Source organism: Lepidochelys kempii, chromosome 2 (assembly GCF_965140285.1).
Source record: "Lepidochelys kempii isolate rLepKem1 chromosome 2, rLepKem1.hap1, whole genome shotgun sequence".
NCBI lineage: Eukaryota > Metazoa > Chordata > Testudines > Cheloniidae > Lepidochelys > Lepidochelys kempii.
Window position 1 is genome coordinate 43,543,839 of NC_136381.1, and position 15,415 is coordinate 43,559,253.

At 46.1% G+C, this 15,415-nt stretch overlaps 1 protein-coding gene across 2 annotated transcripts in view; it reads right to left on the reverse strand.

Annotated features, from left to right (window-relative positions):
- ESRP1 (epithelial splicing regulatory protein 1) overlaps positions 1 to 15,415 on the reverse strand; it is a 56,361-nt gene that overhangs the window by 12,291 nt on the left and 28,655 nt on the right. The window contains exons 12-13 of one of the 2 annotated variants that reach the window (XM_073329366.2): positions 11,787 to 11,973; positions 8,028 to 8,193 (exon numbers count right to left, since the gene is read on the reverse strand). In XM_073329366.2, coding sequence (XP_073185467.1) covers positions 8,028 to 8,193; positions 11,787 to 11,973 — 353 coding nt within the window. Of the gene's footprint in view, positions 1 to 8,027; positions 8,194 to 11,774; positions 11,974 to 15,415 lie in introns of both variants that reach the window. The other variant, XM_073329365.2, reaches the window with a different exon arrangement.

Consider the following 15,415-nt stretch of genomic DNA (forward strand, 5'->3'; position numbering starts at 1 on the left):
TGTCAAAATGATGCTTCCAAGCCTCCCTGATTTGAATAGCACCTGCTGTGTCCCTCTAATTGTCCTGATATCTGGCTGTTCAAAATCAGCTGCCAGGTGATCCACCTCAACCTTCCACCCCTGGGGAAGCTTTTCCCCCTTGGCTTCACAAACGTTATGCAGAACACATCAGGCTGCTATGATCATGGGAATATTTTCCTTACGGAGGTCTAACCTGCCAAAAGAACAGCGCCAACAACGCTTTCATCTGCCAAATGCACATTCTATGATTATTCTGCACCTGCTGAGTCTGTTGTTGAAGTGTTCCTTACTGCTGTTAAGGTTTCCATTGTAAGGCTTCATGAGCCACAGGGTCTCCCAGGATCACTTTGGGTATTTCCACATCCCCTATTGGAATCTTCTGGTCTGGAAATAGAGACCCTGAATGCAGCTTTCTATACAAGCCAGTGTTCCTGAAGATGCATGCATCATGCACCTTCCCTGACCACCCTGTGTTGATGTCAGTGAAATGACCCCAGTGATCCACCAGTGCCTGCAATACCATAAAGAGGTTGCCTTTTTCTCTTGATGTACTCCATCACAAGATGGTCTGGGGCCAAATTTGGGATGTGCACGCCCATCTACTGCCCCACCACAGTTAGAGAAACCGATCGTCGCAAAGTCATCCACTATTTCACGCACATTGCCCAGAGACACAGTCCTTCGTAGCAGGAGACGATTAATGACCCTGCATACTTGCATCACCACAATCTTCACGGTGGACTTCACAACTCCAAACTGATTTGCAACTGACCAGTAGCAGTCTGGAATTGCCAGCTTCTTCACAGTGATCACCACTTGCTTTTCCACCCTTACGGCGGCCCTCATTTTGGTGTTCTTGTGCCACAGGGCAGGAGAAAGCTCAGCACACAGTTCAAGAAAGGTGGCTTTACGCTTACAAAAGTTCTGCAGCCACTGCTCATCATCCCATACCTGCATCGCAATCCGATTCCACCACTCAGTGCTCATTTCCCAACCCCAATAGTGACGGTCCACCGTGTGCAGCTCTCTGCGAATGACAATCTTGAATGGTTTCTTTCCATGGCACATAGCAGGACAGGCAGAACGGATTCCTGTTCAGATTCGCAGCTCATGAAATACCGTATGATCAGACATATTGGGTTCAAAACATTTATCACAAGACTGGTGAGCAGTGCAGGATCCATGCTTTCAGGCAGAGAGGGTGGGTGCAAAGTGTACAGGTAGAATTGAAAAATGGCATGAAATGCCATTGGAAGCCCTTGGAATTATGGAATGGAGGAAACTGCATCATGGGGGCAGTGATCCTTCCTCATGATGCATTGCAATCCATTCCCAGAACTCCAAGTGGGACAAGGTGATGATTTGCATAGGGGGATAGCTAGCCACAGTGCACTGCTCACTGTCGGTGCTAAAGCACCAACTGTGGATGCGTTCCGCTGACACAAGGTGTGTTGTGTGAACATGCACAAGCCATGTAATTACAGCAGTTTATGATCAATGTAACAAATCAACTCAACTCTTACATGATTTTCTTATATATCACATCTGCAGTCCTTTACAGGGACAAGCTTTTTTATTAAAAACTATAGCCCTAGTACAGGGGTCAGCAACCTTCGGTGCACGGCCATCAGCATATTCTGCTGGAGGGCCGTGAGACATTTTGTTTACGTTGACCGCCCACAGGCACAGCCCCCCGCAGCTCCCAGTGGCTGCGGTTTGCCATTCCCAGCCACTGGAGCTGCAGGGGGCCGTGCCTGCGGACGGTCAACGTAAACAAAATGTCTTGCAGCCTGCCAGCAGCTTATGCTGATGGGCCGCGTGCCAAAGGTTGTCGACCCCTGCACTAGTACAGGGGAAGAAAGATAGTTGAAACTGTCTCCCTGAGGGGCTTGTGATCAGCACAAGAAAACTTGGAAGGTGGGGGCGGTACAGAGAAAAGAAAGAAAAAAAGGGAGTAGAGCACTCTGTCAACGATAGAATCAGCCATTATAGAAATCCTTGACCTTGTCAACACAAGCTGTTGAACATTTTGGTAGTAGGTCAAAGAGGCTTTCCTTATTTCCATAAATGCTCACTTACTAGATTTATGGGCCAATGTTCGGTCATTAGCTACTGACTCCTTATTGCTTTTCCATGTACATGCATTTAAACATATAATTTAGCACGGAGGAGACCCACTCCTTCCCCTTGCACTTACTTCACATTTGCTGGATTATTTTCTGTTACAGAAAACTTCATAAAAAAAAGGTTAAGATTACTCAAAGACCAAAAAAAGTACTTCATTTCCAAAACCCAAGGGAGTAAGTCCTTATACCCCTCAGATAAATTCATATCTTTCCATAGGGTAGTTTCTGTTAGGGCACTAACTAAATATCTTCTAATATTTAGGAAAAGTCTTAATTTATTTATTTAATAAAGTCTGTGGCTTGTTTAGTTGCAATAAGACTATCAAATGGAAGAAGTCAGCTGATGTATTAAGAAAGTAGAATTTTGAGGTAAAGTAAGTTCTAGTTGATTTTCTTTGGAATAGTATCACACATTTAGTTTCTTAGGAATAGTGTACAACTGTCAATTAAAGATAACTTTATGGGCATATTTGGACTTGCTTCTGAGGCTGATCAATATATGAAATTGTTGTGTATCTACAGGCCCTGTCCTGAGCAGCTTGCAGTAGGACCCTTTGACTGCAGTGTAGGGGCTCTGCACAGGTAGATCCTTATGCCTGCATGAATGGTTTTACAGGGTCACAGTTCTTGTTTTTTCCCCAAAAGGGTTGTTTCTTGTGTATATATTATGGACTCAAAGAAAGAATAGTAATTTAGGTCAGAATTAAGGTTGCATATCTTATTGAGAAGGATTATTTGTTTTATGTGGCCTGTGCAAGTTTTATTACGTGCTTACCTATTCATTTCCTTGCTTTTACATTAAGTGGTTGAGTTTGGTAAGTGACATGATAGTTAAGTTTGCTACACTTGCCTAAGTTTCAAGATAGGGAAGTTCCAAATCTAAAAACTTTTACATTTTTTCCCCCCTTTGCAGATAAATGTGAGCTGTCCATCTTGGTTCAGTAAAACATAACTTATCTGTGCTTGGGTGCCAACCCCACACAGGACTGGAAGGGGTTAATCTGGCCAGGTGGGCCAATTAACTCCACAGGCTGCACCTGGAAGAGGAACAGGGAATTGATTTGAAGAAGACTCATCTGAAGGGTTCTATATAAGCCAGAAAGCTGGCAACAGAAGGGGAAAACAGCAAGATAAGATGGTGCAGGCCTTGGCTGCTGACTGGAGGACCCAAGTTAGAACCGAGAGTAGAGGATGAGGCCAGGTTCCTCTACCAGCCACTGGGGACGTGGCAGTGGACTACCTAGGAGAAGTTGTTCTGGAAAGACTTTGTTACCCCCCTGGAAGGGGAAACTACATAGTGACCCCAGCTAAAGGGCTGAGTCATGAAGAGGAGGCTGTGGTTCTTGGAGCGAGAGGGATCCACAGGATGACAGGATAGACCCTGCACCGGGGAGATCTAATCCCCAGGACAGCCAGGAGGAGGCACCACCGGCGGTGAGTGCACCTATGGCACCATCTCTTCAAAGGTTTCAGAGTAGCAGCTGTGTTAGTCTGTATCCACAAAAAGAAAAAGGAGGACTTGTGGCACCTTAGAGACTAACAAATTTATCTGAGCATGAGCTGTAGCTCACGAAAGCTCATGCTTAAATAAATTTGTTAGTCTCTAAGGTGCCACAAGTCCTCCTTTTTCTTTTTGCGAATACAGACTATCACAGCTGCTACTCTGAAACTTAAATTGTTGGTAGCTGGTGATGAAGGGAATGCAACACAGTTTGTTTAGTACAGATAGAAATGAAGAGTGGTTTAATGAGAACTTGCCTTTAGATATTTTTAGGGAGGTTGAATGTTTCAGCATGATATGTTGTTAAAGTATGCCCTGGGCTTCCAGCAAACAATGGCGGATATGCACAGCATGTCCCTGAAAGGATACTTCATGCTGTAAAACAGTGCTACTCAAAGTGGTGGTCCGCGGACCGGTGCCGGTCCACGAGCCATCGGCTGCTGGTCTGCGCACACGTTGGGGAAAAAAAATTTGCCGGTCCCCCACATCACATAGCTTGAGAAGCACCGCTGTAAAAGACTATAGATGGCTTTCAGGGAACCAACAGTAGATTACCACAAGAGGTTTCGATTAGCCATCTGATATTCCACTTACTAAGGCCATATTTACTCTATAAACTTTGGTTGATGCAAGTTAAGTAACGAAGCTACCACAGTTCATATATTGCTTGTGTGCATGCATACTTAGCTCCTCCTATTGGCACTGCAGATACTCACCAGGAGCACTTGTGTCGATGCACGGTGCAGTGCACCATGGGTAGGTATCCCAGTGTACAACCCACCACCATCCAGCACAGTGTCTTTTGGGGAAGTTTCAACAATGCCTGGTGAGGCAGAAACGAGTTGCACATGGGGGACTGGGAGCAAGGGTTCAACTTCTCAGCATGCAACTATTTAGATCTCATAATTTTTGCACCTTTTTTTAAAAAAAAACAAAACAAAAAACAAATCCACATGGCCCTCCTTACTGTCCACCATCTCTGACAAAAGCACAGAGCCTGCACAGTTCTGCACTATTATCATAAGTGTTGCAAGCACAGAATGCATGTTCCTCCGATATTTGCAGAGTTGTAAGAAGAACTGAATCAGTGGGGAATACGATGATTTATTGGAGGACAGATAGCTGTGAGATATATTGTGAATCAATTCTAACGTTGGTGGTGGTGTTCACAGAGCAGCTGCAGATGGTGGAGAGCCGCTTCTGGGCCCGAGAAACGAGCTCTGACTGGCAGGATGACATCATAATGCAGGCTTGGGACGACAAGTAGTGGCTGCAAAACTTCTGGATGTGCAAGGCCATATTTCTGGATCTGTGTGCTGAGCTTGTCCCAGCCCTCCAGTGCTAGGGCACCAAAATGAGAGCTGCATTTACAGTGGAGTAGTGAGTGGCAATCGCCTTGTGGAAACTTGCAGAGCTGGATTGCTACCAATCAGTGGGAAATCATTCTGGCAATGGAAAATCCACTGTGGGGCCCCATTGTCATGAAAGTGTGCAGGGCCATTAATTGCCTCCTGCTATGCAGGATTGTGACTCTGAGCAATGTGCAGGATGTAGTGGATGGATTTACAGCAATGCAGTTCCCAAACGGCTGTGGAGCAATAGGTGGCATGCATATCCTATTAGGAGAGCTCAGCCCTGAGCTATATAGCTAAGAGAAGCTTTGAAAGAGCACTTTAACAGTGAGCCATAGTAATGCACTGTGGTGGATTGTGCTCTATCTGGTCCTGCTGTTTTGGGGTCTGTTAGGAATTGTGTGATGCATGGTGTACATCTGAACAGAACAGTCAATACACCTATTAATTTTGCAGCTTTTGCTGTACATGTATGATTATTACACTGTGTCACTGATCCTATGTGCTGTCACACTGTACAGCAAGAAGTAGGTCCTTTCAGAACTGCTAAGCTCTCTGCAGTTTATGTTGTGAACTAATAAAGACTATTTTTCCAAATAGAATTTTATTCAGTAATAAAGTCAGTCCAAGAAGAAGTCTGTGCAATTTAAATGGAAATGCATTAAAAACTTAAATTAATGGAACAGAACTTCAAGGAAAGAACATTCATGTCCATTTTACTTACACATACAGCAACCATAGCTGTCTCAGGTCAGTGTATGAGAAGTGTGGTTGTCCTTAATGTTCTTTGGGGTGAAGTGGTAGGAGGAGGGATGCGGCCTCCTGATACCATGTGGAATGTTGATCACGGTGTGTAAGGAGATGCTGTAATGGAGTTCTCCATGAACTGCAAAGGGTGGCAAGCCCATGATTGTTGAACCTGTAGTTCCACAACAGTCGTCAGCATCTGTTTGCTGCCAGAGAAGCCCTGTTATGTCCTGGTGCATCTGACTCCATTTTCCCTTTTGAGATTCCTGGGCCTTTCTACAGGCTACCTGCTGTGTTCACCCTCCAGGCCCCTTGTTCACCGTCTGATTTAGCAAGATCCTGCAAGACAGTGTTGCATGTGTCATCCTGAGTCCTCTTCTTTCTCGTTATCTGGCTTGGGCATTCCACAGGTGTGGAGGTGGAACCCCTCAAGGCTGCAATGGCAGCAGATGCAAATAAAAACACAGAGGTACCATTGTCAGAATAGTTCCAATGGAAAGTGAAAGTGAAGATGCAGAACTCCCTTCCCTTGCTCCCCTAAAATTTTACCTCTTTTTGTTGTAACACTACCTCTTCTACTACAAGTAAATTAATGAAGCGTCAACAGCTGTGTCCTGGTAAGTTGAGGGTGCCATCACTGTAATGGGAAATACATTTTACACACTTATCCAAGGTTGCTTCCTCTGCATCAGGCTCGCTTGTGCTCAACTGCCAGGACTGACTGGACTGCGGTGGAGTCTCAAACAGGTTCTGGCTCACTGTGTAGCTGGACCTCCTACTCCCACATCCTCCTCCACCTCTTCCTCATCCTTGCCAGGGGCTCGAGACTTGGGTGTCTTGGTGGTATCCACACTGGTCTGTAGAGTGGGGGCGGGGTCTCCGCCAAGTACAGCGTTCAACTCTTTGTAAAAGTGGCAGGTCTACAGCTCGGCACCAGATAAACTGCCGGCCTTCCGTTAGCGGGACGCAGGTCCTTTGCTTTCATATGGCACTGGTGCCAGTCTCCGTCATACCTTTCGCCTGCATCTCCCATGCAATCTGCTCACAGATGTCCACCTTTCTTTGGTGGATCTATAGCTGGGCCTATACAGCCTCTTCTCCTCACTGGCCCAGGAGATGCAATATCTCCTGTCTACTCCATCCCAGAGTGCCCCTGGAGCACGTAGCCTGCATGGTCAGCTGGGCAGTTGTACACAACAATGGACTGCTGCTAGATGTGCTTGTCAAGCTGGACAATCAGGAAAAGTCATTCAAAAAATGCATGAGGCTTTAATGGGAAGGGAGGCCGTTCGGTTTCTGTAACCGCTGGGCATTTACCATTGTGAGCAGAGTTATCAGTGTCAGGCATTGTGGGACAGCTGCTGGAGGACTGTTACGGTTGACATAGGCAACAGCATTTACACTCGTGCTGCATTGACCTCAGTACATCAACCCTGGCTCAACGGGGGATGGCGTTACTGTGTCGCTGTAATGTGGTGCTTATATCAGTGGGAGACAAGTTTAAATGTAGACACATGCACAACTAGGTTGACACAAGATGGCTTACGTTGACCTAACTTTGTAGCGTAGATCAGGCCTCATACAATCTTGACAGTATGAAGTACTTTGCATTCCAATCAGAACAGATTGTTACCTTCCGACTGAAGTATACATTAAACTCACTATACCCCACCCACAAGAGACTGGTGTTTGTTTCCTTTAACCAGGAAAAGCTAAAAGCCCTCAGAGGAGAGAAAGGGGGGAAAAGAACATTAGTCAATCAACTTGCACTGAAGCACGTGGGAATATTTATATAGCACCTTTCCCAATCAAAGTTTACAAAATCCTTTAACTGTACAGAGCCACTGAAAAGCAGTTACCTCGAGGGTGGAGGGCATCAGTCAGAAGAGGCAAAATTCTGGTAAAAGACATTAGTGCAAACCTCTGATTTTAAGAAGCAAACTGTGTCAGGTAAAAATCACATAAAGCCCCTTAATGAAAGGAGGACAATTCCCATGGAGAGGCAACAACAAATGTGCTTCTAAGTCACTTGGTCATTTGAATAGCATGTGACTTTTGAAAAGTGCCCAATATTTTACACATACATTAAAATTTGCCACCTGAGACATTCCAAAACTAGAACCCCACCTGTGGATTCTGAAATAATTACCCTGCTCAAATACTGAGCAGGCTGTTCCCTCTAGCACAAGCCTTCAGCATGGCAGCCAATACTCTTGAGAGCTTCGTGCATTTGCTGTAAAAGGACTTCTTTGTTCCTGCCTCATTTCCTTATTGCCTTACCTGGGATAGTATGTGTAGTTCATGAAGAGCTGAGCGCCTGCTGGATAGTATGCTGTAGAGGGCTGCAGCGTTCGTGGATTCAAAAGCACGGAGGGCTGATAAAGAGCAGCTTCTGTTGGAATAATTGCTGCAGGAGCTGGAAGTGAGTAGGATGGAGGAGAAAGACCTAAAGGAACCGAAGGAGGATAGATTAACATGGTTCACCAAATTCCAGCATATTCAGCAAGACAGCCTCAAAGTAAATCTAGAGTCTTTCCAACCTGGAAAAAAGCTTCCTCACATTTTAATTTACATAAAGTTATCTGTGTAGAAATCACAAAACAACAACAAAAAAGGTATGTGACAGTATACAGAAGCCACCTCTTGCTCTCAAGGTTATTATAGGGAGAAACGTGACAAATTGGTCTCCTTAATCACAGACTACAGGTCACGTAGTAATGGGCATAAAATTGCAGCAAGGTAGATTTAGATTAGACTTCAGGAAAAACTTCGTAACTATCAGCACAGTTAAGCACTTGAACAAATTGCCTAGGGAGGGTGTGGAATCTCAGTCAGTGGCGGTTAAGAACAGGTTAGACAAACACTGATCAGGGATGTCTAGGTAATAGTTAGTCCTGCTTCAGTGCAGGGGATTCAACGAGATGACCTACCAAAGTCCGTTCTTGCCCTACATTTCTAGGATTCTATGATTTGTGGGAACAAATTCTCTTTCCAAAGAGATGAGTTGGTTTACTGGCCTAGTTTCAGTTATCAGTTAAGTCTCCTCTCTTCAAAAGACAAGAGCAAAGCTTGACAACATCCGATATAACATCGGTCCAATCTTCCCCATTATACAGGGCATTCCTTCAATTTAAGGGATCTCCATTCCTAACTAGCCATTATATTTATTATTCCTTGATACTTCCCACCATGTCACCACCTCATTTAACAGGATAATGCAAATTAAAAACAAAGGGTGTTTCTACAAGTTGCACACATACAAGAACCGGGGAGGAGAGAGGGGAGGACTATTCCCCAAAGCCCTTGAGAGTAGTCTCTCTCTCCTTTTTTCCAACACCATATTCTGATGAATCTAGACAGACTAGAAATGTCCAGGAATGGCAAAACTGATCACACTTTAAAAAAAGGACCAGCAGTTGTGAAGAGACCATCTGATGACTCAACTCCTCCCTTCCCCCATCACAAGCAGATAAGGGGACATGGCCTGTTTGAACTTTTAGTCACCTGTGCTCATAGCTGTAAGAAGGTGAAACTCAGGAATCCAAAAACTTTCCTTGATTTCAGCAGAGTTCATTAGTTTACTCTGGGAACCTTCACAAAAGAAGTCTCTGAACAAGAATCAGAGTATACTTGCCCCATTTCTGGGGGAGAGTGACCTGTCTATCCCTCATTCCCATTCAGGCCTTTGCCTTTCTGCTGACAAGGGGACCTATTATGATGATGGTAGTTTCTCTGATACAAGTATTTGTCCACTAGAAACTAGACTGGGACCAGCTCTCTATGGCAGGGGTCAGCAACCTTTCAGAAGTGTGCGCTGAGTCTTCATTTATTCACTTTAATTTAAGGTTTTGCGTGCCAGTAATACATTAACGTTTTTTAGAAGGTCTCTCTATACGTCTATATATTATATAACTAAACTATTGTCATATGTAAAGTAAACAAGGTTTTCAAAATGTTTAAGAAGCTTAATTTTAAATGAAATTAAAATGCTGATCTTATGCCATTGGCCCGCTCAGCCCACTGCCAGTCTGGGGGTTCTATTCACCTAGGCCAGCAGCAGGCTGAGCGGGGCCAGCGGCCGGGACCCCAGACCAGCAGCGGGCTGAGCGGGGCCGGCGGCCGGGACCCCAGACCAGCAGCGGGCTGAGCGGGGCCGGCGGCCGGGACCCCAGACCAGCAGCGGGCTGAGCGGGGCCGGCGGCCGGGACCCCAGACCAGCAGCGGGCTGAGCGGGGCCGGCGGCCGGGACCCCAGACCAGCAGCGGGCTGAGCGGGGCCGGCCCACTGATGGTCTGGGGTTCCGTCCGCTGGCTCCTGCCAGCCAGGGTCCCGGCTGCCAGCCCCACTCAGCCCGCTGCTGGTCTGGGATCCCGGCCCTTCCCACATAGAGTGGGTAACTACCTTCTCCCTGGTTCTAGCCCATTCTCTTCCTCTCTCTGCACTGAGCACAGGGCTGGGGGTGAAGGATCAGGCTGCGGGTTGGGGCGTAGGGTCTTGCCAGGAGCTAGATGAGGGAGGGGGCTCAGGGTTGGGGCAGGAGGTTTGGGTGTGGAGTGCTTATCTGGGCAGCTCCCATTTGATGCGAGGAGTGCAGATGGGAGTGTGCGCGCGCACAGGAGCTCCCATTTGGTGCTCATGGAGGGGGTTGGAATGTGGGGTGTGCAGGGGTCAGGGCAGAGGGCTGGGGGTGTGGGCTAGGGTCCTGGGGTTGCTCCCAGCCCCCTGTCCAGGGCGGCTCACAGCCGGGGGCTGGAGAGGATATGCCCTTATTCCACCCCCCCTTTCTCAAGGCCCCATCCCCACCTCTTCTCTACCTCCTCCCCAGAGCAGCGAGCGTGCTGCGGCTCCACTTCTCCCCCTCCCTTGCAAGGGCCATCAGCTGATCGGTGGCAGGGAGGGAGAGGAGGAGGGGCAGGAACCCAGCACGTCCACGGAAGAGATGGGGGGACCTTGCCTGCCCTGCAGCAGCAGCTGGCAAGACCAAACTTCTTCACCCTGCTCCAGTGGCGGGGTGGGGGGAGGGGGAAGAGGGGTGGAGAAGAGCGGGCCAGGGCTGCCAGGATTTTTAATGGCACGCTGTTGCCTGCCGGGGTCCCGGCCGCTGGCCCAGTTACTATCTGCCGGGGTCCCGGCCACCGGCCCACAGTGCCATAGGTTGCCGACCCCTGCTCTATGGGCTACCAAGGAACCAACAGGTAAACAAACAGCACTGGTCATAACCAACCTGGCTGGATTTAGAATATTTCATTTCTTCTGAATAAATAGGAGGATCGTACCTCAATTATCCTGCCATCTGTGATCTTTGAAGCAAAGTATTATTTTCCCATGGGTTCAAAGTAATTTTACTTTAAACAGATTAAGTCAACCCCTGCGCCTTTAAACTGTTTTCTCCCAAATATTAGATAAAATCCCATTTTTCCAAATGACTCATAGCCAGTAAGGAGCACAGCTTGAAGCAAAAGCACTGTTTTCTGATCCACCAAGCTATTTGGCTAGCTTAGCTGCATGTCTAAATATATATTTCACTCACACACCAGCAGCCTTAACACCGTGCATTTTGGATGTCCAGGGAAGAGTCCAGGGGTTAGCAGCTGTTCAACAGGTAGAATATTTGTGTTTAGACTCAGAAAAAAGCATTACCAGTGGTTGCAAGAATTAGCCTTTAAAAGAGAGGGAGGGGCATGGAGTCCACAGACACAGTGATAAACTAATTCATATTTAATTTTTTATTCGGCTCTAGGTGGCAAAGTTTCTTTTCAGAGTCATTGCTTGTCCAGAGCAAGTTAAGTTGCAGAAAACAAGTTCGTCTGTGGAAAAGCAAGAGTATAATTTGAAAGTAATTCTTCAGTCATAGTAATCCACAACCAAAAGAAAAACGATCACAGGCTACTGCTGATTTCAGATGGAAAAGCCTTGCATTACCACCCCCATTTAATATACCTTACAAAGAACTGGGAAGAGAGAAAGAAGCTCCAACACCTACCAGCGCACAGCGCAGAGTAGTGCCACGAACCATGCAAAACTTACATGGTAACTTACATGGTGGTGGGGACAAGCCATTTCGATTTAAAGTGCCCCCCATTAATACAAAGTTCATCTCCTCTGCAGAACACTGAAAGACTTCAATGTATCTGTCCTTCATGGTCTTCTTATGACACTTCTGTGCAGCCAGAAATGCTCGGTCTGCAGATTTCATCTGGATAAAGGCATCTCCTGATGGACGGCCCTGAAAAACCAAGAAAAAGAACAAGAGCAAATCTATAGTTCCAATACAAATACTCATGTGGTGCCAAAACAGGAGTCACTTGCAATGTTAGCAGCATCTTTTACAAAGACTATTTGGCCATTACCACCCCAACTCCTGCACCAATCAACGGTTCTAATACACTTACATTCTCACTACTGCCTGGGCCCATGATCATAGAAGCATAGAATATCAGGGTTGGAAGGGACCTCAGGAGGTCATCTAGTCCAACCCCCTGCTCAAAGCAGGACCAATCCCCAATTAAATCATCCCAGCCAGGGCTTTGTCAAGCCGGACCTTAAAAACTTCTAAGGAAGGAGATTCTACCACCTCCCTAGGTAATGCATTCCAGTGTTTCACCACCCTCTTAGTGAAAAAGTTTTTCCTAATATCCAACCTAAACCTCCCCCACTGCAACTTGAGACCATTACTCCTTGTCCTGTCATATTCTACCACTGAGAATAGTCTAGAACCATCCTCTCTGGAACCACCTCTCAGGCAGTTGAAAGCAGCTATCAAATCCCCCCTCATTCTTCTCTTCTGCAGACTAAACAATCCCAGTTCCCTCAGCCTCTCCTCATAAGTCATGTGTTCCAGACCCCTAATCATTTTTGTTGCCCTTCGCTGGACTCTCTCCAATTTATCCACATCCTTCTTGTAGTGTGGGGCCCAAAACTGGACACAGTACTCCAGATGAGGCCTCACCAATGTCGAATAGAGGGGAACGATCATGTCCCTCGATCTGCTGGCTATGCCCCTACTTATACATCCCAAAATGCCATTGGCCTTCTTGGCAGCAAGGGCACACTGCTGACTCAATGCTGATCTGCCCATTGTCCATTACATCAATATTTGTCAGCCTTCTACTGTTATTTGTTTTGAATATTTAGGTAAAGCTGTTATCTATAGTATAGCCTGACTATTTTTATGGCTCAGAATAGAGAATAAAAATGCCATGTTAGCTCCAAGTATAGCTTTGGTAAAAATAAGAATTTAGAAGACCTTTTTTTCCCCCGTTTATGCTTATGTTGCTTGGGAAGGGACCTAAGCTGAACCCCAAAAAAGCCACTCTTATATCAGAAGAGTGCCCTAATGGGGAGGAGGGTACAGCATGGGATGGTTTATAGTTGTAGAATTATTGGTTTAAACGCATGTCTTAGGTTACACTGAACGAAAAAACAACACACAGAAAAAACACCTTTCCAGAGTAGATAAGGCCTAAGAACTTTAGTCCTCTGTTCAGAGAGCACATTTCCCTATATAAAGACGAACAGTGTCCTGGAGACAAAAAGCAATGACGACAGCAAAGGTGTGATTGTATTCAAGTTGGTGAGGCATTGATTAATTTCAGTGCTTAGCTTGACATTTAAATGCTAACATTATTTCACAAGGCCCCCATACAATTCAAGCACGACAAAAAACTTTAACCTCTCTCATGTGCACTGTGGCAGCAGTTTTGAATGATGCCTTTAATCTATTAGAGAAACGAGGTGGGTGAGGTAATATCTTTTATTGGACCAACTTCTCTCTCTAATATCCTGGGACTAACAAGGCTACAACACTGCAAAAGAAACCCATTAATCTACATCAGGTTGCAATCATAGAAAGCTTTTCCCAACATAGCCAGTGTCTGTTACTTATTGAGGCAGAAGCAAGTATGTGTGCGCCTTTGCAAGCTACTGCTGCTTTTAAATTGCAAATGGCCAAGCTTACAAGACATGGACCTTCATAACATATGAGCATACCAAGAGATGGACACTACCAGTGACTTTGGAAAAGAAGTTTAATCTCCTCTGTCACATTGAATACCCCCATCGGTATAATCAGGGTGATCAGCAACCCTTAACATGGGTATTGTGCAGTTGAATTCACCAGCATTGGTGAAGCTCAACTCCTCAGTTGGAAGGTTCTGCAAGAGGAAAATGCCAACCCTGCCTACCAGGTGTAGAGAGCCCAACTGGTGCAGCTCAGTTATGCAGGGGCTAGGATTTGGGGAGGTTGAACAGGAGGGAATTCAGGCCCTACGCAGAGCTTATCTCTGTGATATGTAGGAAGAGTGGAGATGAACCATGGTCATAACCACAGGCTGTACTGCAATAAAGAACTTTCTCCTTCCCCTGCAGAAGGGGTCACTAGGGCAGCTAAACCCACTCAAGCTCTTGTCTAAATCTAGAGTATTCCTGAATAGACAATGTACAGACAAATCCTTACACTGGAGCAGGAGCTCTGCTCCCACACTGCAGTTGTGGCAGGATTCCCGTCTACCACTACATGCTGCGTTGGACGCAAGGAGAGCAACAGATGGCAAGACAGCAGATCTCTTCACCAACATTTTCCCCACAGGCACTCATGCTGTGTTGACAAATTATGCATTTAATTTATTCCTGGACCGTCTCTGGACATTTAAAATCAGTCTTTGAATTGGCAGTCCAGCCAATTTAGTTAATCCTTGAGCCCAAGTGGTAGAGGTCTGTACTGGAGTGATAAAAGTCTCAGGTTTAAAGTCCCTGAAGAGATGGCTGCATTTGCACAATTGCCTCCTTCCTTAAAAAACCCACACTTTTGTGACACCTTTCAGCCACTCACCATAGAGCAAGTGGTCCAAGTTTGGAACATGTGTCTCACATATCTAGACTGTACTGTCAGTGTCTGAAGTGGACTGCAAGAGTCTTGGTGCAAGGACTGTCTTCTTCTTGTTAGTAGAGCACGCAGTGTAGTGAGTTTTAAGAATGTCACAGGCCAGGAAGAAAACCAAAGAGAATGGGACAAGCATGGCAAAACACCAGTCCAAGATAATTTGAGCATGGATAGTGTATGTGTTGTCGTCATAACAGATTATGGTTCATGTCCAGAGTAATTTACAAGACATCAGACACACAGTTTGAACACGTGAGACAGATTGAAGGGACAAGCTTCAGATGAAACTCATGTTGTTGAATATCAGCTTTTTTACTTAGAGACTGTCTGAACTTTAAATGCTACACGGCACAGCTGCGCCGTTGCAGCACTTCAGTGTAGATACTATCTACACCAATGGGAGGGGTTGTCCCATTGGTGTAGATAATCCACCTTCCCGAAAAGTGGTAAGTAGGCCAACAGAAGAATTGTTCTGTTGACCTAGGGCTGTCAACACTGGTGGGGTTAGGTTGGCTTAACTATGCTGCTCAAAGAGTGTGGATTTAAATTGACTTAATTGTCTAGAGTAGACCAGGCCTTCATGGATTAAGTCAAACATATCATTAACCCCATATCAAAGGATAAAATTATGTCATGGAGGTCACGGATTCTGTGACTTTCAGAGACCTCTGTGACATTTTCCACTTCAGCCCTGGGGCTGGGGCCCCCTCCTGAAGTGCCAAGCTGCTGCAGGTGATGGGGGCGGGGGAGGGGAGGGGGAGGAGAGAGAGAGACCTGGAACTCTGAA